Raw genomic sequence first — 21,161 nt, forward strand, 5'->3', positions numbered from 1 at the left:
GGGACGTTGGAGGCGCGCCGCGATGCTGCTTTTCTGCCCGGCCTGCGGGAACGTGCTGGTGGCCGAGGAGGGCGCCCGCTGCCACCGCTTCGCTTGCACCACCTGCCCCTACGTGCGCAACGTCACGCGCAAGGTGGGTCTCCGGGCGGGCCGGGGGGCTCCCTCCCCCGCGCGCCGCCGCTCCCTTGCCCCCGCTCACCCCCTCCCCCGTTGCCAGGTGACCAGCCGGCGCTACCCGAAGCTGAAGGAAGTGGACGACGTGCTGGGCGGGGCCGCCGCCTGGGAGAACGTGGACTCCACCGCAGGTGCGCGGGCGGGGCGGACGCGCGGGCGGGGCAGGTGGGTCGGACGCCCCTCCCCTCAACTGACTCCTCCCCTTCTCTCCCCCCCCCCCCCCCGCAGAGCCCTGCCCCAAGTGCGGCCACCCGCGCGCCTACTTCATGCAGCTGCAGACTCGCTCGGCCGACGAGCCCATGACCACCTTCTACAAGTGCTGCAGCGCCCCCTGCGGCCACCGCTGGCGCGACTGAGCGGCCGGAGGAAGGAGGGAGACGGAGGGGCTTCAATAAAGCGACTTTATTGGCTCGCAGCGGCGCCCCACTTGTTCCAGTTTACTTCGTAGGGGAAGACCCGGCCCATTTTCAGGGTGCAGTCCAGGGTCGGCTCGTAGAAGGCGGCCGGGGCGTCGCTCAGCTTGCCGCCGGGGACCACTTCCTCTCGGGCAGGCTGGGAGAAGAGCGAGGCGGCGCCGGGCCTTTGGAAGTGGAATTTCCGGATGCAGCCCAGAGACTCCAGAGCCTGCAGGGAGCAAGGGGAATCCGAGTCAGGGAGGGAGGGGGGGGCGCGCTCCGGTTAGGAACTGTCCCATAGCTCCACCTCTACTGGGATATGAGAGACGGAGGAGGAGGAGGAGGAGGAGGCCATCAGCTTCTGGGGAAGATCCAGTCTTTTCTGGCATTCTGGGGCTCAGAAAAAGGGTTGCCCCAGACCGGGAAGCTGGTTTTGGGCGGTGCCCATGCCAGACCCCAAATCTCTTCGCCCTTCTGGACAGTCGTGCGTCCCTCCCCAAGCGCACCCACCTGTAGGATCTCCAGGAGAGCCACGGGCTGCAGGACACCCAGGTAGTGGTGCTGCAGGGCTGCTTCTGTGATGCCAGGTTTTGTCATAATGTGGCCGAGCACCCCCTCCATGATCCCTTTGCAGACCGGTTTGTTCAGACTGCCGTCCACAATGCGCCAAGGTCTCCCCACAAAGCAGATGCCCTCCCTGCTTAGGAAAACGAGCCATTCACTGCGGGTGCAGATAGCCCCCCCTCTCCTGGTATCGGGAAATGTTTGCGAAGATGCTTCCAGTAATTGCGGTGCGACATTGCCGTTCGGTTTTATGTCCCGTCGGTCCTACCACCTCTAAGTCCACCCCCATCTCTGCATCTAATTAGAGGTTCTGTGGCATGTGGGAAGCCACGAACCACCTCTGCTTTGCCCTCTTTACCATAATCTGCACAGAACGCCTGTCATAAAATCCTGGAAATTAACCCAGAGGAAGCTATTTCTTCATACAGGGCTTGGTCTGCATGAAACTAAGCGAGAAATAGAAGCTCCTGCTGGAGTTCCAAAGACCACGGCTCAGCCTTGGGAATTCCAGACCTTAACGTGCGACTGGAATAAAAGCACTTCTTACTTTCAGGCTATCCTTGCTGTTTCCCAATTGCACAACAAACACAATAGCTACAAAGTGTAATTTATCTGCATGCTTACCGTCTTGTCTCAGCCTGAAGAGGCTGTCCTGTCGCACATCCTAGGGAAGAGCAAGAAAGATGGTAAGACACACAAACGCCCGTCTTATTTCTACCGAATAATTAGTGTGACCATCAGAGTTGCTACTGAACAAGTTTGAGCTGACTAGGGAGGGTCCTATGTTCCATTTAGTGTTGAAGGGAACAGCATCGAGATGGGGTCCACCAATGAGATGTGCTGACAGAGGTTTTCTTGTCTCTGGGAGAGAGGGCCTGCCTCCCCCCTCCCCACCGGGTGGAACATGTAAGCCCCTCCCAGCAACTCTTGTTTCCTTTCTGGAGGGTCTCCGTACAGTTGAGGGGGGGGCTTCAAGCTTACCGCTGAGAGCTTCCTTATTCTCTTGGCATGAGGAGGAATCCTCCTGGGGCTCTTGGCTGGACATTCCCCCATCCAAGGCTTCTCTGCCAGGGAGGGCCCCGGCTGTTTGCCTACAGGAGGGGATGCCCATCCTGCACTTCTGCATGGCAGTCCTGGCTCCCTCCGAGGAGGAGGAGGAGTCTGAGGAGAAAGCCCTTGTTTCTGGAAGCCCCCCCTCCTCTCCTCTCGGCCTCTTCCTGCCTGGTTCGTCTTCTTGTGCCGCTGCGGCACAGGCGGCGGCCTCTCCTTCCCGCTCAGCACGGTCCCTCTTTGGGCGCGGCTCTTGGCCTGGCAGACTCTGGCTGATGTCCTTGAGGCCCCCAGAATGCAACAGCCATGGGCTTGCAAATCTCTTTGCCACCAGCCGAGTACTTTTCCCACCTACTTCCAACACCTGCTCCAAATCCAGGAGATCCTAAATGGGGGGAGAGGGAGGGGGGGCATTGTGACCCACAAAGGATGAGGAAACGCTCAGCTGAAGCATTCGCTTATTTCATTAGATTTAGAGGCTGCCTGACTAATAAAATGTAATGATAAAATGTAAAAGAAATCAACGTATCCACGTATCCAGAACAGCCATCTAACAATGGGACCACATCCATCCTACCCCAGCCGGCACAGCTAAGAACCAGAAGGGGCGAGGAGGGGATTCATAGAGCACCCCAGTGCTCCAGGACTTCGGTTAGGAGGCTGCATAGGACCTCCCACTCGCACATACCAACCTGAAGATATTTCTGCAGGAAGCCGGAGCGCCCAGGAACGGCTTCTTCGTAATGCTGGAACTGCCTGGCAAGATTCACCTGGTCCACCCCAAAGTGTGAAGTGGCCTCTATAGCAGAGAAGATTTCAAGGGCCGCAGCAGCGTCTCCAGGGCTGTGATTGTAATGATCCAGCAACTGAAGTTTCGGGTCACCCTCTTCTGGGACCCTGAGACATTTGGTGAAGGAGCTGGGGAGGCAAGAGGCTCCAACCGGCATGTTCTCCAGGTCGGGTGGGTCTGCGGGCAGAAAACAGAAGTTCTTCAGACGACAGGAAGCACAGAGCCAGACGCCTGCTCCCCAGGCCTGGGCAAGGGAACGCAGGGGCCACCACAATGATGGCTGCTTCTGAAATGGGACAGGGGGAAACTATCCAAGAACGCCTCTCCCCAGGAGACTGACCTTCAGCCAAGAGGCCGTTTTGGGCAGGTGTTGCTCTCAGCCTGACTTTCACCTGACAGGAATCGACCACAATGTTGTCTGTGGGACTCAAATTCCGGGTGTTGATGATCCCTGGGGCACAATAGCCTCTCATGAGCAGGTAGTTGGTACGTGAAGCCTGCCGGGCCTTCACCTCAATCTGGCGCTTGTTGGCTTGATTCTCCTCCACATCCTCCTCTTCCTCCTCCTCCTCGTCTTCCTCCTCCTCCAGCCCGTCTTTCCCTAGGCTACAAGAGGCAGGGAGGAGTGAAATCTCAGCAGGGCTGGAGTAAGAAGGCTTGTCTTATGTTTGGCTCAGCAAACGGAAGATTGCAGCCAGCCGACCTTCCGAGAGAAAGGCCCAATCGAAGGTCTAGGAAATTCAGTTCAGTAAAACATTACTGATTGGAACCAAATCTGACTGAAGGCACCGTGGCTTCCTACCTCTTGATGACTTCATTCTCCACCATGGTGCTGTCAACCACGACAATCTGCTCTGGGATTGCAACGTCTACAGAAACCAGGCCGAGAGAGAAGAGGGCCAGCAGAGCAGAGCAGTAGCCTCCCGGCCCATCTAAAGGAAACGTCACCATCTCGGCCCCAGGGAGGCTGTCTTGCTCCTTAAAGGAAAAGCTGGAAACGGCATCCTCTTTCCCGGCTTCTTTGAGCTTTAAGAGAAACTGGTAGGATTCACTGCAGAGGGTGCTGGGAAAGCGCCAGGTGAACACTCTGGGGGAAACGGGAAAGAAGGGACTGGCCAGGCAGGACTTGCAAGGCAGACCAGGGGCTCCCCAGTGGCTGGGCAAGAGGAGCTTTTGGCCGGAGCCCCCCGGGGAGAACCGCTTCCCACTCGGCTGGCTACACATCCTTCATGTTCAGGATGGAAGGAGAGGCAAGGCACCCACCTGTAGTAGCTCTGAGAGAGTTGGTAAGACATGGGCACGAAGGGCAGTGCCCGGCTTTTCTTGGGGCCCAGGCTGTGATTACCCCGGCGGCGATTCACCAAGCTCCTCTTCTGACAGTCCAAGAAAGCTTTCACCAGGATCTCGTCCTGATAGTCCCGGTAGAGGCGGAAGGTCTGCCGATAGAAAGGCCCCTTTCAGTGCCCTACTGCATGGCCCCCGGCTCCCCCGATGGGTGGAACCCCCCCCTTCCCCAGGCGACCTTCCCCACAACCACCTCGTATGTCTAGCCGTGGGCAGGAGGGGGAGCCTGGTCAAGACCTTCGCCCGAGGCCCCGGTCCCTCTGCAGAGTCAGGGCCACCCCTAGTAGGTCCAGTGTCACAGAGGGAGGCTGAAGGAGTGCTGACCGGTAGGTGCGCTTCCGGGATGGGTCGGAATAGCGACCTTGGCAGAGCGGCCAAAACCTTTCTCTGCTGCAGAGCAAATCCGGTTTCTCTCTCCCTCCCCACTTCTTGGTACCCTTGGCAGGAGGGCCCTTCCCAGCCCCGTAACGTCCGGCCTGCTGCTCCTCTCACCTGGAAGGACTGGAAGGATTTCATCTGGTTGTTGGAGAGAGCCAGCGTGCTTTGAATCAGGTTCTGCAGCACCAGGAAGTGGATGTCACCCACGCTAAGAGGAAGAGGAGGGAAGCCACAGCTTCAGCCTCTGGGCTCTCAGTTCAGCATCCCCGTGGCCCCGAAGGCAGAAGCCGGCAGGCTCAGCAGGGGCCCCGCAGGGCTCTCTGAAGGGGAGAGCCTTAGCCCTGCCGCCATCTTGGCTTGCCTGCCCACCAGCCGATCCGCTCTGTCTGTCTGGGTTTCCACGACCTTTCCTGTGGCTGCGCCTCTCAACCAGGGAGACAGGCAGGAAGCCCCTCCCATGGGGGCCGGGTGTTGAGGAAGGAAGGGGCTCTGCAAGCAGAGGGGGAACCAGCTGCCTCACCTGCACAGTTCATCTTCTTTTCTGCCACAGCTACTTTCATTCCCAATAGCCAGAACCCGGAACCTGCGGAAAGGCCAGCAGGAAGCCAGCTCTCATCAGGCTGGAGGCCAAAGGGGGCCTGGCCTGAGAAATGCCGGGCCCTGATCCTGAGCCAGCGGCGGAGGGGCTGCCGGGGGTCTAGACGAAGCTATGCCTCTGCAGCCAGACTGAAAAAGACCCCAGCTCCCTGGGACAGACGCCCCCACCCCCGGCTGCCCAACGGCACAGCACGTTCTCCCCTGGGCCGCCTAGTGAAGCTCCCCTGGAACCAAGAGGCGGCCTGGGAAAGAGAAAGCAACAAGGGGATGAAAAGGAAAGCTGCTCCCCCCCCCCCCCGGCCACGGAGAGCCCTAAAAACGGGCAGCCTTGGCAAAGGTTGCCACCCACCTGATGAAAAGGTCCTGCAAGGTGTCCGGAATGGCAGCCCTGGGAATCCCCAGCGTGGAGCTGAACTTCTCCTTCAGCCTCTCAACAAAGTCCTTGAACTCTTCAGCACAAACCTTTCACAAGAAGACCAGAAATCCCGTCTCAGGAACATGCAGCTCTGGGAAGGGACCCTTGGAAGCCCCTTCCCCTCCTCACTTTCACAACAGAGGAGAGAGAACCGGCTGCTGCGCTGGGCTGCCTAGGAATCCCAGGTTGGAGACAACGAAGGTCCCAGAAGATTTTAAACAGGTCAGGCAACCAGTGTTTGTTGCCCCCCCCCTTTCCCCCCCCCCTCTGTCTCAAGAGCACCGACACCCCCAGGAGCAGGTTCAGCAGAGCTGAAAACGGGGGCAGAGTCTGTGGGAATGCGCCTTTTGAGAGCTCGGCGTCTTGGCTGCAGATGGGAACATGCCGGGTCTGGACCTGAAGAAGTCCGGGGGCGGCCGGAAGGAAGGGGGGTAGCAGGCCGGGGGTGGGGGTTGCCTCCCTCCTCCCCCCCCCACCTTCTTTCTCATGGCTCCTGCTTGGTTCCTGGTGTTGAGACCCACCGAGGAAAGAATCCAGGAGAACAAACTCCCCCACCACCACCCTTTCTCACCTTGGCGTCCTGATAGTCGCTCTTCCTGTTCATGAAGTCCTCGATCAGGGCTTTGTCTTGGTAGACTTCAGCAAGGCAAACTCTGCGGAAGGAGGCAGGGGCCCAACCTGAGGAGCCACTTTCTCCTGGGCCGCTCTGTCCTTCTGGGGAAAGCACCCCCTCCCTCCCTCCCTCCCTCCCTCCCCATATGCGGCCCCAGGAGCCGCACTCTTCCACACACCCTGGACGGACAGGCCGCAGCGCTGGGCTCCATCCCGGCTCCTCCCCCACGGCAGCCAAGGTCCCACTCTGAGCGGACGGGGAAGATCTCTGCAGATGCCAGGCAGGGACAGGAGCCAGGGGTCACTCGGAGACCAGGCAAGTGGTTTGCTGGAGATCAGAGCCCCGAGGGAGCGAGAAGCAGCCCAGGGGAGTTCAGAATCCCACCCCCCACCCCCTCCACAAGGGCACAGCTTTTCAGAGCTGCTTGGAGTCAAGCCTCACTTGTAGTTGAGGTAGGTCTGGGGGTTTTTGACGATGTAGCGGGCCCTCCGCCCAACGGAGTGAGAAGTCTTGTCTAGGGATTCCTCGAAGCTGCTGTGCATGATGTCTCGGACCACCTGCCAGGGGACGAAGGGCCCCTTCACCTGCCGGACGCAAGAGAGCAGCTCAACCTCGGAGTTCCGCCTCTACTCCCTCCCAGCGCGGCAGCAGGGGCCGGCAGTGGCTGGGCCTCCCCTGGCGGATGCCAGCCGGTACCTTGGCATTCAGAATGTTGCTTGCAATGCGGCAGAGCATCAGCAGGCTGTCCTCCTGCACGGTCCACATCACACGCAGGCGGGTCATCCTCTGCAGAGCCCTCCGGTCCACCTCATCGTGGTAGCGTGGCTTCCGGTCCTTTGCCTCCGGAGTTTCGTCTGAGCAGAGACGGAGGGAAAGCTCAATTCGCCAGAGCCTCCCATTGCTTTCAGCTGCACGCTGCCCAGACCTGTCCTGGATTTCCAGCCATGGATAATGAAATCCAAAGGAAGGGCAAACTGAAGAGAAAGGCCGACCCCCCACAAGAACACGCCAAGCGGCTCCCCTGTGCCAAGGTCCTCCGTGCCCTCAAAGCAGCTCTCTGCAGCAAGAGCCTCCGGCTGCTGCTGCTGCTGCCGCCTTACCTCTCTTTCTCCTCCTCCTCTTTGCCTTCCTCACCGGGTCCTTCTTCAGCCGCTTCCTCTTCTGGCTCTTCCCCCCCCTCACCCGCTGGCTCCTGTCCAGGTTGGCCTCCTTCTCAACGGCCAGGTCTTCCCTCTGCAGAGCAGGCTCCGAAGTGAACAGGCTCTCTTTCCAAAGAGCACTGGGGGCACCTGAGGGGACAAGGAGGACAGGAGGGAAGCGTGGAGGAGGAGGGAAGCGTCCTGGCTGCCTTCTGCTGGCCGGGAGGTCCTTCCAATGAGGAACTGGAAGGTGGAAGAGACACTCACAACAACCTCTCTCCACCCCCCGATTGCCGCAGGAACAGGCGGACCTGGCATCCGACAGAGGCAGCCCAAATCAAAATGGGCGGAGGATTTGGTCACTGAATCCTTTCATGTTTAGCAGGAAGCCCCGTGATCTCCTTGTAGCGTAAAACCCACCCCGAGATCAGCTTCTGCTGCTCTACTCTGCAGCCGAGGCATCGTAGGAAGCCCTTCCTAAACCGCCCTCCGGGTGCTTAGCATCCGTGCAGCTCTTGCATTCACAACACCCGTCCTGTCCCCTCACCTGCAGGGCCAAATGGCAGGGAGCGCTTGGGCAGGAAGGTCTGCAGCCTGACCATGTGCCCAGCTTCAGAAACGGCATTTTCCTGGTGGGGAAGGATGGGGGGAGAGGGAGTCAGTGGGAGGAGGAGGAGGAGGAGAAGAAGAGAGCAAAGGCTGTTGAAGAGGAAAAGCTACTCATTGAATGAGGAGGGTTTCCCCTCCTCCTCCTCCTCTAGCTTCTCCCTTCCCCCAATGAGACAGGATCCCCCCCACTGCCAGCCCTCACCCACAGCTGGGAAGTCTAGCAGGACCAAGAGGCTGCTCTGCCCCCAGGTGCCTGCAAAGCCCTTGAAGGGAGGGGTGTGTGTGTTGTTTGGTGCCTGGCCTCCTTCACCAAGGGAAAGGATCCGGATAACCTGCCTTCTACCTGCCCCAGTCAGAATTGGGGCAATTAAAGAGATTTCCAAACATTTATCAGAAAAAAGGGTCGCTGCCATTCCCGAAAGTCTCCTAGCCACGTAGTAAAGCAGGGCAGGGAAAAATGACAGCTGTGTGGAAAAGCCTCACCTTCCTAGTCTTATTAATGATGTAGCTGGTCCAGATCCAGTTGCGTTTCAAGTGGCTGTAAAAGCTGGAGTCCAGACCGCCTGCCCCGAGCCCATCCCCCGGGACGGAGCCCTCGTCCTCCACCTCTCGGCATCCTCTGGGAGGGAAACGGCCAGGTGAGCAACTCCCGATTCCCAGGGCCCCTCACTCATCCTCCATCCAATCTGGGGTCCTTTGCCTGCCCCCTCCCAGGAACCAAGCCACGTTTCTACCAGGACACCCACCCCCCCCAGCAGAACGGAAAGGGTAAGCTGTCACTCGACTGGGGGGGGGGGGGAAGCACCTCGCTCCTCAGAGAGAGAGACAGAGAGAGAGGGGGCAGAGCCTGCTTCCGCACCCCCCCCCCACCTCCAGGCAAAGGAAGGCCGAGTCCTTCCGCCAAACCTCCCCAGCAGGAGAGACATACGTCGTGTACACCAGCATGGCACACTTGCGCTCCAGGTTGTGCTTGTGGGCTGCTGATTCTTGCTCCAGGGCTACGTCTGAGAGCGCCTCGGCCTCCCCAGCTGGGGCGCCACTCCTCTTCGCCCGGGGCTGGCGAATAATCCCTGAAGCCACCAAGAGATGCCATCAGCAGAGGTGGAGCCAGCAGCCAGACGCAAACCGACCCAGTGGCAGCGGGGGAACAGAGGGAGAGCCAGAGGCCAGGGATGGAGAGGAGCAGGATGGCCAGCCATCCACCTTGCAAGCGGGGCTGGGGCCGGCTGCCGTCATCATACCGAGGGGGGTGTTGAGGCAGACGCACTGCAGGTCAAACCAGAAGTTCTCCACATCCTGGAGGGCACCCAGGGTGTAACGGCGCTTGTCAAACGGGCGGCTGCTTTTAGCCAGGTTGTAATGGGGTTCACAGATGGTGGTGTCCACAATCACCGCTTTTTTCTTCAAGTACACAAACACCTGCGTGAGATTGGAAATGCTCAGACCGGAGCCCCTTCCAGTCAGGAGGGATGCAAAGGTGCAGATTTCTAGATTCAGGCAACAGAAAAGGGGCAGACCAGGAATCCTGGTGAAATAAGCAAAGGCGCCTCGTCACTCCAGCTCTTCCCTTTCGACCTGCTTCTTGGAAAGCCCCACTTTCATTTGAGGTTGGAGCATCGTTTCCTATATACGACAAAGGTTCGTTCACCTTGAGTGACTAAGCCCAAGCTGCCCTATTTTGCCCCGTGCGCATTGTCCTCCCGAGAGGTTCGTAACGCTGTGTGAGGGGGAAGAAAGGAAGGAAGAAGAGAATGGCCAGCAGCAGCAGCAGCAGAAGCAAAAGGGATGGACTCTTTCGCAGCAGCAACAGGCGAACCGTTGGGGGCCCTGAAGATGCATGCTGGGGGAGAATCCTATCCACACGCTTCCTAAAAGGCAATGCCAACTTGATGGCATTTCATAAATCAATTACCCTCATGAAGCATAAACTGCTGATGATGCCAACAGCAGCTCCTGCTTAATTATTCAGAACACATTTCAGTTGTAGTCAGAATCCTCTTTAGAATCTCCTATTTTGTGCATCTGATGAAGAGAACCTCTTTCCGACTGGCGTCTATCACAATCAGCGCTCAAGTCTTCAACTTAGAACAGGACACCCTTGTTTTTGTAGGAAACCCTTTCCCCCCCAAAGAACACCGTTTCTCTTGCATTCATTTAAGTAATGCAGCAGAGCACTCAGAAAAACTACAGAAATAACAACACACATTACCTGATCTTTTTCTTGAAATTTCTCTGTGGGGCCAAACTGCAGCAATCCCATATAGCACAACCGCTGTAGGCTTTCCATTACTGAAAAGATGTATCTCCTGTAGGGATAAATTGCAGTTGGAAATTATTGGACTGCTTGTCAATTGTAAGAAAACAGCCGAATGTCTCTATTGTTGACTCAAATCAAAGGCAATTCTAAAAGCTGCTGAACACACCGTATAGTTATCAAAGTGCAGGGTCTAAGTTCAAATCCAAATAAAGGGTTGAACATGCAATATATATGACCCAATATGTGGCAGCCTCTTCTGCTTGATGAATTTCCACATGAACGAAGCTGATGGTAGGAGAGTGCTCTGGGGATCAGCAGCGCAGAAACCCTCTACCCACAGAGGTCTTCCTTGAGGCCCAAACGGCCAGGCGCAAGTTAACCTGCTCTGCACAGCGTCACGTAAAGACCCAGAACTCTGGAGGGGGCTCTAGTGCTAGGAAAGGTGGACGGAAAGAGAACGCGACGACAACTAGCAGCTACGGTGGCGATGGGGGTGCAATTCGAAGTCTGAAGGAGATATCTTCATACAGAACATCTGTGGTCATTCAGCCAACAACATTGACTTGATGGCACATAATCAACCAACCAGTTAACTAATCGATCAAGCTAGTCAAAGGGTAAGTACTGGTAACGTAACATTCCATTCTGCGACCACCAAAACCCCATCAAAGATAAGGACATTTTAGGGCAAGTCCTATTGGTGAGCTACCCTTGCCAAAATTCTACACTGAACTAGAACCCGGCAGTGCCAGGAGAGCCTCGCTTTGAACAGTGGCACCCTCTCCCCTCTCCTGGAACAGCCCCAATGAATCAGAACCCACCGCTTGTAAACGAGCTGCTGCCGAACGGATCTGGGAAGGTTCCTGATGAGTGTATGTTTCCTCAGAGAGTCCATCAGGTAATCCTCCAGGTTCTCTACCTATATTAATTTCATACAGCAGAAGGCAAGGTTGGCAGCCAGGCCCCCATCCATTCCATCCTGCAGCCGAGAGCTAAGCACGGGGATTCATCAGCGAGGAGACCGACTCCAGCCTCCGACGCGGGAGCTGGCGAGGACTCGGAAGGCCCACTGGTCCCCCGCTCTGCCCTCCCAGAAAAGGCCCCGGGCCAAGTGCATTCACCCCTGAAGAGTTCTGCGCTTGAAGCCTCTCACCTTATAGCTGACTTGCACTATCTGGACAAAGATGGACAAAGGCAGACAGAGAAGGAGGTCACTAACTAGTGCCCAGCCGTGTCCAAACTCCCGGTGGACTGGCAGAGGAGGGACGTGACGCTTCCAGGAGGCCTCATCCACATACACTGCAAGGGAAAAGGGAAGGAGTGCAGGGCTCCGTGGATGTTCACCCAGGGAATGTTCAGGATACGTCTGCTCTTCAGCCACCCCCTCCGGAAACGGAAGGTCCCCGTTTTCACCTTGCCTTTATTGAAATAGGCTGCTGCTGCTGCAGACAGACAGACAGATGGACACCGGAAGCTGTGCTGACCATGACAGCAGTTCCGATAGGCCTGGTTGCCTAACTGGCTCCAGAGGGAATGGGAGAGGACAAGTTATGGGGGCCACCGTGTCCTTCTGCTGCTGAAACAGAGCAGGCCAGGAGGAGGAGGAGGCTGCTCTGTCAGGGAGGGCTGCCTTAGCTAGACTGTGAATAGGTTGGGAGGCGTTTCCGGAGAGTTCTGAAAACTTGGCAAAGCCTTCCTTCTGAGCTGGGTCTTTACCCTTCTGCTCCTCAAGCTCCAGATCTCCTTCTTGGGCAGGAACCTCTGGGCTTTGCAGAGACCCCTTGTCATCTGCCGCATCAAGGGGAGAGCCAGAGGAGGCACCGCCCGTGTCTTCTCCTAACAGGTCACAGCCAGGTCTCCTCCTCTGCGAGCTGGCAGGATGCCCGTAGATCAAGTACCAGAGGAAGAGGTGAGTCATCTTTAAGCGCGGCATTTTGGGTAGGAAACCCAGGGAGCGACCAAGGCCTGGCACTGAGAAGCAATAGCAGTTAGCAGTTAGACTTATATACCGCTTCCTAGGGCTTCCAGCCCCCTCTAAGCGGCTTACAGAGTCAGCATATCGCCCCCAACAACAATCCGGGTCCTCATTTCACCCACCTCGGAAGGATGGAAGGCTGAGTCAACCGGTGAGATTTGAACCGCTGAACTGCTGATCTAGCAGTCAGCTGAAGTGGCCTGCAGTACTGCACCCCTAACCACTGCGCCACCTCGGCTATTTCCCCTTAAGAAATCCAGAGTCAAACACCTGCTGGGATGTTTCAAACTGTAGCCCTCAATCCACTTCCACTAAACCATGGCAGAGCAGAAAACACCCCCTTACCTGTCACGGGATGGTAGTTGAATTTGGCAATGCACATCTTCTCCCCAGCTATGTCGCTTTGGCAAGAAAAAGTACAACCTTTCCTCTCCTTCAGGGGGGTCTCAGCTCCAGACTCCTGCCCTTTTGGGTCCGGAGACACCGGGGCCTGCTGAACTTTCACCCTGGAAATTAGGGGGGAAAAGAGGAGCAAAACATTGGCTTCAAAAATCGGTTGCCTGGACAGAAATTCCTCCATGGTCAGGGAACGGCAAGGCCAGGGCAGCCCTTGCCAGCTAATTCCCGTCTATTCTCAAGGGTCAATTGGCCTGGCAAATGGCTCTTGAAGGGAGGACACTCAGAATCTCTGCAAGGAAAGCCAGATTTGCAACCGAAACGCAGGGTGGCCCGTCTGCGGGGGAAAGAGCACCGCCAGGAGGAGTCAATGACACTCTCCGAACCTCCTGGGCCTCAGAAGGGTCCCGCCCCTGCCAGCCAGCACTGGGCAGCGGTTACCCTCGTCCGCCAGGCCTTCTGATTTGATTTTTTTTTTTTTTGTTTATTATTTATGGGCCGCCCTTTTCCCTGAGGGGACTCAGGGCGGCTTACAATTTGTGGGGAGGGGAATACAAGACAAGAGATGAGACAATACATATGTAAAAATAGAACACAACACTCATTCATCATTCGGGTGGCCTGTTCACTTGCCTGTTCACAGAACTTGAAGTGGAGATTCGGAAACGCACTTGCTCGATGGCACTTTTCACCAATGGGTCACCTGGAGTCACAGATGGATCAACCACAAATTCCACCTGTCAAGAAAAGAATCCAGAGGGAACACATTCATTCACGTATCACCTTTATTATTTTTATAAAACTCAAGGAAGCAAACCTATCAGGGTAACTCCCTCCTCCTATTTTCCCCGTAACCACCACCCTGTGAAGTGGATTGGGCTAAGGGCCCAAAGACACCTGGCTGGCTTACATGGCTACGGTGGACTAGAACTCACGGCCTCCCACCTTCTAGCCCGGTGACTTAACCACTAACCAAACTGGCTCTCTCCTTATGAAAGAGTCCCCTGGCCTTTCCCTTCTCCAGCTGGGACAGAGCCTTCAGGGGGGGTGGGGGGTGGGGGGAGGCCCTGCTGAAGCAAATCCTCCAACTTGCCCCGCAGCTCCAGCAAGAGGGGCTGAAAGCTGCAAAGGGTGCGTGGCTGTGCGGCTGGCCAGGCTCCCTGGGGAGGACAGGCTGCCCTGTAAAAGGCACGTTGGCCGCTTCCTCATTCCAAAGTCAAACTCTTCCTTATCTGGAAAGGAAAAAATCCCGAGCCCTGGAGAAGGAAGCTTCTGCCGGAGCTGGCGGGGGCTGGACTGCCATGCCTGCTGAGCCCAGGACACCCGGCCTCCTTTCCTTGAGTTCAGCCGCTTGGCAGGAGGGTCGCTTCCGAGACTTCTCCGGAAGGGCAGAAGTGACCCCTTGAGAGGGGAAGGGCCGGGTTTTCCTCGCTCTCTTGCTCCGCCCACCCGGGAAGCTTCTCCTCCAGCCTTTGGGGAAGGGAGGGCTACCTTGCGGCTGATGCCGTCCTGGATCACGGTAGTGCGGAAGAGGCGCAGGAGGCCCTCCTGGGAGAGCTTCTGGACCAAGCGAACAATGGATTTCTTGCAGCACCTGGTGGCAACCCCTTCTTGCTTCTCCTGATCCATGATCATTTTCTGAAGCCTGGAAGGAGGAAGCAACTGAAGGGCCTGCTCTGCAGTGGCAGAAGGGGCAACTGTTCTGGAGATGGCTCGGGAGGACGGCCTGAGAGGGCTGGCGCCTCTGCCAAGCTCTTCTGCCCAGCTGGCCCTGACTGGCGGGCTCTGCCACTCCAACTTACACAAACAAACTCTCGATCAAGCGCAGGTTTCGGACTGCCTCGATGATGAGGTTCCTGCGTTTCAGCAGGCGGTAGGTCTCATGGGATCGCTCCCCTGGGGGGGCCTGGGAGCTCTTCTCTCTTCTCTTTTCATCACAGCTCTTCTAGGACAGAGTCAGAAAACGGTCGGTAAGGAAGCCCGGTGAGGCCCCATCGTCAAGAGGACCCCGGAAAGGAGCCCCCCGAGGAAGCTCCCCACAGCACCAGAGGCAGCAAGGAAGCCCAGGCCAGAGCCCTCCCCAACCTGGAGCGGGACACGGTCCGCTGGGCTCAGCTTGCCTGTGCCTGGGGAGGCCGCTTCGGGGGCCTGTCTAAGCCTGGGCCGAAGGGAGACCCTGGCCCCGTCCGCAGCTGCATTCCCGGCTTTGCCATCCGCAGCCCGCGAGGACTCTTGGACTCTTACTTTGAGGGTTCCGGGCAGGACTTCTTCAACCACAGCTGCATCCCCAGAGACAGCTTTGAAACGGGCACAGCTGGAGCGGCTGGCTTCCGACCGGAGCCAGTCCAGAGCGGAATCCCGGCCTTCCAAGTATTCCAGAGGGAGCAGAGACGACTTCTTCTTCTTAGCTGCTTTGGGAAGAAGGACACCCCCCCCCCACCGGCCCCCCTGTGAGTGAAAGGCTTCCTCGGGCAGTTCCCAGAGAGCTTTGCTGCTGAAAGAGAAGGGGAGGGGCCCCCTCCAAGCCTCCTCTTTGCTGAGCCAGGAACTGAATCCAAAGAAAACAAGTATTGGGCAAACAGCCCTTAAACACTGTGAACAGCTTTCCACTTTAATATAGTCAGTGGATCTGGGGTAGCGGAGAAGGCATTGGCCAAAAAAACCAGGAGCTTTAAGCTCCCCTTTGGCTGGAAAGGTGTCCGGGTGATTTTCGGCCACTCATTCTCTCTCGTCCCACCTCACAGTGTTGTTGTTGGGGGGAGGGGGAATGTGGGGGGGGGGGGAGTCTTAGGTACATTTACCATCTTGTATTGGCCATAATATCAGAAAATGCTCTGAGCAACTCCGAATTTCCGGAAAGTGCTGAGAGGTTTCTCTCCTGAGCTCATCTCGGTTAATATCCCGTTTCAGAGCCTGCCAATTCCCCCCCCCCCCCGTGGTCCAAACTCAGAGGGAGGTTTGCGCTGGTTGCACGAAGAGCAGCCCAACAGGCGTTCCTTGCGTAAGACGGGGACGGCCCAAGGGAGCCTGAGTGAAAGGCTTCTGGCGCCCTCTGCCTGGGCAACAGGCCAAGCTCACTCAGTACCTCTCCTCCTTGCTGACTGGCCACGTCCTCCTTTGAAATCCAGGCCGGGCAGGGCCTGTGCACTGCCCTTCTTCCGCCTTGCTCTGTCTTTCTCTTCCTTCTCCAGTTCCAGGAGGACTGCCTGCCTTTCCTCCTCCTCTTCCTCCTCCTCCTCCTCCTCCTCCTCCGCCAGCGGGAGCCGTTCTCCAGGCAAAGGGTCCTCGTGTGCAAAAGCCATGCTGGCCTGAGCCAGCTTCTCGCTCCGAGCCTTCTCCCGTTCAAACTGCTGGCTCAGGTCGCTCTGTTCTGCATACATCCGTGCAATGTATTTGGTGGTCCGTTGCCTGCCCTCGTCCTCCATGAATCCCTAAACGGAAAAGAGCACGGCTGTAACCTCTGCCTTGCCCTCAAAGCTCTCAAAATGCCTTTGGGAAACAGGGCAAAGCCAATGACAATCCTTCCCCCAGTTCTGACTGGCCACAAAGTGGCTCCTAGAGTATTACCTTGATCACTTTATATCTCTCCAACAAGCGACACAGCATCCGGGCTTCCAGCTTTCCCACGTTCATCGCAGCTCGAAGTTCTGCCTGAGAAATACCTTTGGTCCCCCAGCTTTCAACTGTGAGGCAGAGGAAGTGGGGATGAGGAAATTGGAAGAACACTGAGCACCAAGCTCCAGCATTAGCAAGAACTGGGCCTAAAGTAATGTCAGCTCATCTGGAGAAAAAGGAAGCAACGTTCCAGAGCTCAGCCATGCCAGGCCCACCTTTAGCTACTGGCCCAATTCTTCCTGCAAGGGGGGGGGAGGGGGGGTACCAAAGGTAGACTTGGCTTTGGTCATGGCCAGGAATGTCCTCTTGGAGCATCAGCCCTGCTTCTGCTGAAGGTGGGCTGCCAGGCCTTAAACCCTCACTGGTGCTACAGAGGGAAGTTTGGCCCTTGAAGCTCGGAAGAAAGCCAGAGTGGGAGTGGGCTGGTAGTCCTGCTCATACGGTCTCTCACAGAGAGTCGTGAGATCTGGGCAGTCGTGTTCCAAAATCTCTATCCCATTTGGGGTCTGGGGTTAAACATTTCAGCTAGAAAGAATGGCTCATTCAGGAGGTAGAACAGAAACCTAAGAAGGCCAGATGTAGGAAGTGCCAAACTCATGTCATGAGTCTGATCCCCACACGTTCGTGAGCCTTATTAGATAAGCAGAAAACTTCAACATACTATTTGTGTTAGGCTACTGTGAAGTTGCATTGTGGACTGCCAAGAATTGGCTGGCTTACAGACCCAACAAATAAGCAAGAATCTGTTCCACTTTGAAAGTCCAAATTCAAATTGCACTGAAACATTAAGCAAGGCTTCATGAGCACCGAGTTGTCCCCCTTTTCTCTCTCTGCCCTGCAACCGAAGTGGCATCAGCTGAAAGGGACAGAAAAAGCAACCCAGACGATACCCACTCAGCTCATACGCTTGTGCCAGCATGTCCTTTTCATACACAACGTCCACTGGCTGCACAGTTTTGGCAATCATTTCTTCTTCGTCATCATCGTGGAAGTCAGCCACCTTCTTCTGATATTCCTTCACCAGCTTTAAACAACGGACCATGACTTGAGTTCCTGAGAATGAATAAACCCCAAAGGGTCATGGAACGGCTGAAGAGAGTCGGCATAGATCCGGGCACTGAAGACGCGGCACTGAAGCCCCATTTGATTCTGCCCAGCATCCTGGCAGCCCTGCTTCAGCCCCACCCGCTTGTTCCCGTCTCAGCATCTCCCAGAGGCCCCGAGGAGGAGCCTCTTCAATGCTAGAGAGGCAACTGGGCACGGAGAGGCTCCTCTCCACGCATTTCTTCCAACCCCGCAATTGCTTTAAGTCCTCGGGAAAATCACAGGTCCCCGCTCCACCTTTTTCCCAGGGAGCCCCATGACTTTCCCCTCACTTACCCTTCTTTGTCTTCAAAGGCCTCCCGTCAGAACACATGTCCCGCAGCGGAACAGAGACCATCTTGCCCAAGTTGGCGTTCAGCATGTACTGATAGAGGCGCTTAAAGGTTTTTTCACAGACACCCTGCACGGCAGCCAGAGGAGAGGGGCATTGAACTCTTCAGCAAATATGTATTTTTCCCAATCAGCCAGGTTTTCCCGCCTCCCCAGTATCAGTTAACCAAGACACATTCAAACTATAATTTTCCCACATTCATGCATTTTGGGACAAAGTAAATGAAAAGTTAATATTATTTTGCATTCTTGATATATCTCCAATTTATGCCCTGGGTTGTAAAATAAGAGGAACCTAGCTGCTAGGATACCTATAACCTTATCTTTTACTCTTTCCTTAACTTGTATTAAAGATGAGAATCTTGCTTTCAGTTTGAGTTGGCTACCAAGGGCCTAGCAACAGCAAGGATTCAACAACTGCTTAGACCCTAACAAATGGAGGTGGGAATTCTTTGGCGCACCACCCGTGACTTCCAAGGTTTGGCGACAGGATAGACGTGGGAAAAAGTGGGAAAAGCAGAAAGACGTGCGGAATCTCGGGCAGGGAGAAATAAACTAAGGGCACTCTTGGAGATCCTATAACTGAACCTCCACCTCAGCTTTTGTTACAGCTGCAGAAAATCCCCAGGATTTGTGTGGCCTCAAAGGTAGACATCTCTAATGCTTCGGATGCTTTGAAGAACAGATGCCAGGTCGGAAGATTCTGCCCACTGTAGGGGCAGATGCTGCCAATAGATATCCTGCACTCACATGCAACATCTTTGATTTCAAAAGCTCTCAACCTTACCAATTCCTCCTTTATGTTGCCCAGTGTTTCCATCTGACCTGGCCGGCTGCTCAGCATGCCAGAGAGCTTCTCCATAAGAATATCATATTTGCTCCTCCTAAAACCCAAGATGCAACAATGAACAAATGCTATGTTGCCACTGTCTTGTCTACCCTCATAAGGAAACACACAACTTGCAAAAACTGACTGCTGCCAAGACTCGTGGCCCTCTGCTAACCACCCCAAGGGGTCTTCGGGACCCCAGGAAGGAAATTTATGTCATGAAAGAGGCCTTCTCTTTCTTGAAGTATCTCCCTTAGGCAATCAGTTAGTCCCCTATCTCCAAAATGCATAAGAAAAGGAAACTCAGATCCAAAAAGCAATTCAAATATGATAAAACCTGATAAGAAGATTAGAGACAGAGTGGGAGTAGTGACATTTGGGGCTTTCAAACATGCTCAACAGCCGAGAGGAGCACAACTGAAAGCTCAAGTGTGAACTTGCTAAAGCGCATACCTGTCAATGTGAAAGCGGCTCAGAAGCAGAAGAATGGAGTGCTGTTGGATCCCCGAGGGCAATCTAATCACGTGGGACTGCATTGAGATCAGCCCATTTTGGATCAGGACTTTTCGATGATAGTGAAGCTTTCCAGCATCCACCCTATAAAAGAGGAGCCTTCATCATGTTTGGAACATAACGATGGCACAACAGCTATCCCCAACCCCACAACCCTCCTCCTTTATAACAAAAACTGGAAGAAGGCAAATAAGAACCTACATTTCTGCATCAACTGAATTTCTTAAATAGCCTAAATCGTAAGGTGATAATTGCTAAGCCAAGAAAGGTTACGGTCCCTTGCCTCAAAGGTTTTGGATTACAATGAAACTGAAGCTTGGCTCAGAGTAAGGAAATTCCCGGGGATAATGTTCTCCCATTGTTATAGCAGCATCTTATGCTTCCCTCCAAAGGGAGGCATCCTCCAGGCTAACAGAGAAGTTGCAGTCATAATTAGCTTACCAAATATTTCAGTGGCAAACCAAATTAAGCTTTAATCCCTGAGATAAGCAGCTCTCCACAACTGTGGGAATATCTGTGCATAGAACCTTCCTTTCTGGCATTATAACAACAGCTAGTCCAGAATAAGACAACACTTACAACTTACTTAAAAGCCACACTGAGGTCTTTTTGGAGCTCTCCTTGCCAACGAGCTCGTCCTAATCGCTCCAAAATGCAGTAGGAGAAGTCAGGAAGCTTTAAGTCTGGATCCCCTTCCCAACCGATTAGTGCCCTGTGGCGCAATACCTGGGAGGCAACAATAACCAGCCTCTCTCCCCAACTGCAAAGCAAAAAGAAGAGTCATTTTGAGAATCCCCCCCAAAAGAAAGACAGCACTTTCTGTGCCCAAGCAATATTGTCGCCAGCCTCCTGAACTGTAGATAGGCCATGTCAGCCACAAGCAGACAATGCAATGACAATTCCTCCTACAGCCCACCCATTAATGGGCAATTGTTATTTTTTGTTCTGGTGTGATCACACCTTTAAAGCCCTCCATGGCTGTCTGAAGAATCACTTACCTTCAGGTGCCTATTCAATCTAGGTGAGTGGGTACACTTCAGGTTCCGTAAATTAAAAAATACAATTTGGTGGCACCCAGGGTCTGGCTTATTCCTGCCCGTTGGAATAAGCTGCCTCCAGAGAGACATGTGGTCCTTGGTGCCCTCTGAGCTTGGTTCTTTCCTTACAGACGTTTCATTACCTAAACTAGGTAACTAGGTGTTAGTGCTAGCAGGGAGAGCAGTTTGTCCTCATTTGTGGTGGCTTTCTTTCCCTTTTAGTGTTGGTGAAAATCGTCTTGGCGATTTGTTGGTTGGGCTGTTTATTTTTACTTATTTGGCGTTCCTTGATCAGGGTTCGGTTTACTTCTAAACAGGATAAGCAAATAAAGTGCACGCGGATATTAAAAAGTAGAGGGCAGAACCAATCAAAGCTTACTTTTCATAAGCCTCCACGTAGGTGCAACAGGGCTGCATGTCCTTCGTCCTGATCATATCAGTAATGTCCAGCCTCTCTTTCAAATACTGGCAGGAGCCCTGGACGCCCTCGTCCAAAATCATATGTACCGGGTAAATGTCGCTTAATGGAACGGGATCCCGCTTGGTCTCCAGAATTCCCGTCTCAAGATCGATTTCCTCATATCTGGAAACGAGCAAAAACCTTTTAGGCGAAACTGCCACGATCCGCAATTCTCCCCCCTCCCTTCCCGGGCGTTGGAAAGGTAAAACCGCCGCCTCCCGCGGCTGAGCGCGGCCCAAGCAGCCATCTCCGGGCACTGCGGCGTCCGCCCGCGTCCCCCGCCGGCGCCCAGGCCAGCCCTCACCGGTCGAAGAGGTGCAGCGGCGGGCGCGGCTGGGGCAGCAGATGGAAGCGGAGCTCGGCCTGCGCAGCCAGCGTGGCCCACAGCAGCTGCCGGGCGCCCGGCTCCAGGGGCAGCGGGAAGGGCGGCACGCGGCCCGCCAGCCGGTCCCAGAGCGCGCCGGGGGTGACGCCGTCCAGCCCCTCCAGGGCCACCTCGTCCAGGGCAACCCACAGCGCTTCCATGGCTGCCGGGTGCCCAATGGGCGGCGGCGCGCAGGAAGTGACGCCTCGGCGC

At 55.4% G+C, this 21,161-nt stretch overlaps 2 protein-coding genes across 2 annotated transcripts; one reads left to right on the forward strand and one right to left on the reverse strand.

Annotated features, from left to right (window-relative positions):
* POLR3K (RNA polymerase III subunit K) lies at positions 1–589 on the forward strand. Its single transcript, XM_014070253.2, has 3 exons — positions 1–133; positions 218–305; positions 403–589. Exons 1-3 carry the CDS (start codon positions 23–25, stop codon positions 528–530), a joined length of 327 nt encoding a protein of 108 aa, XP_013925728.1. The 5' UTR covers positions 1–22; the 3' UTR covers positions 531–589.
* GTF3C1 (general transcription factor IIIC subunit 1) lies at positions 562–21,126 on the reverse strand. Its single transcript, XM_087728869.1, has 37 exons — positions 20,889–21,126; positions 20,504–20,707; positions 19,674–19,847; positions 19,028–19,171; positions 18,533–18,629; positions 17,692–17,815; positions 17,206–17,364; positions 16,264–16,379; positions 15,782–16,127; positions 14,941–15,107; positions 14,499–14,641; positions 14,188–14,341; positions 13,330–13,433; positions 12,646–12,806; positions 12,042–12,296; positions 11,479–11,624; positions 11,147–11,244; positions 10,278–10,374; positions 9,310–9,487; positions 8,997–9,138; positions 8,552–8,687; positions 8,007–8,088; positions 7,421–7,609; positions 7,017–7,174; positions 6,762–6,904; positions 6,279–6,360; positions 5,642–5,754; positions 5,216–5,278; positions 4,810–4,903; positions 4,237–4,409; positions 3,776–4,060; positions 3,314–3,579; positions 2,876–3,150; positions 2,115–2,568; positions 1,758–1,797; positions 1,080–1,266; positions 562–798 (listed from the first exon to the last, which is right to left on the reverse strand). Exons 1-37 carry the CDS (start codon positions 21,107–21,109, stop codon positions 577–579), a joined length of 6,192 nt encoding a protein of 2,063 aa, XP_087584995.1. The 5' UTR covers positions 21,110–21,126; the 3' UTR covers positions 562–576.
* Positions 21,127–21,161: the final 35 nt, after the last annotated feature.

Source organism: Thamnophis sirtalis, unplaced genomic scaffold (genome assembly GCF_051295495.1).
Source record: "Thamnophis sirtalis isolate CommonGarterSnake01/CBP01778 unplaced genomic scaffold, rThaSir2_p1.2 scaffold_14, whole genome shotgun sequence".
Lineage (NCBI taxonomy): Eukaryota > Metazoa > Chordata > Lepidosauria > Squamata > Natricidae > Thamnophis > Thamnophis sirtalis.

What these genes read in the sequence shown, in the direction of transcription:
- POLR3K (XM_014070253.2), top strand. Translation starts at nt 23, where the DNA reads ATGCTGCTTTTCTGCCCGGCCTGCGGGAACGTGCTGGTGGCCGAGGAG. An exon ending in TGCGCAACGTCACGCGCAAG is followed by an intron (nt 134 to 217) that starts GTGGGTCTCCGG and finishes CCCCGTTGCCAG; the next exon opens with GTGACCAGCCGGCGCTACCC. An exon ending in GAACGTGGACTCCACCGCAG is followed by an intron (nt 306 to 402) that starts GTGCGCGGGCGG and finishes CCCCCCCCGCAG; the next exon opens with AGCCCTGCCCCAAGTGCGGC.
- GTF3C1 (XM_087728869.1), bottom strand. Translation starts at nt 21,109, where the DNA reads ATGGAAGCGCTGTGGGTTGCCCTGGACGAGGTGGCCCTGGAGGGGCTG. An exon ending in CCAGTCAGCAAGGAGGAGAG is followed by an intron (nt 15,108 to 15,781) that starts GTACTGAGTGAG and finishes TTCTTCCCAAAG; the next exon opens with CAGCTAAGAAGAAGAAGTCG. An exon ending in GGAGCTTGAGGAGCAGAAGG is followed by an intron (nt 11,625 to 12,041) that starts GTAAAGACCCAG and finishes TTTCCCTTGCAG; the next exon opens with TGTATGTGGATGAGGCCTCC.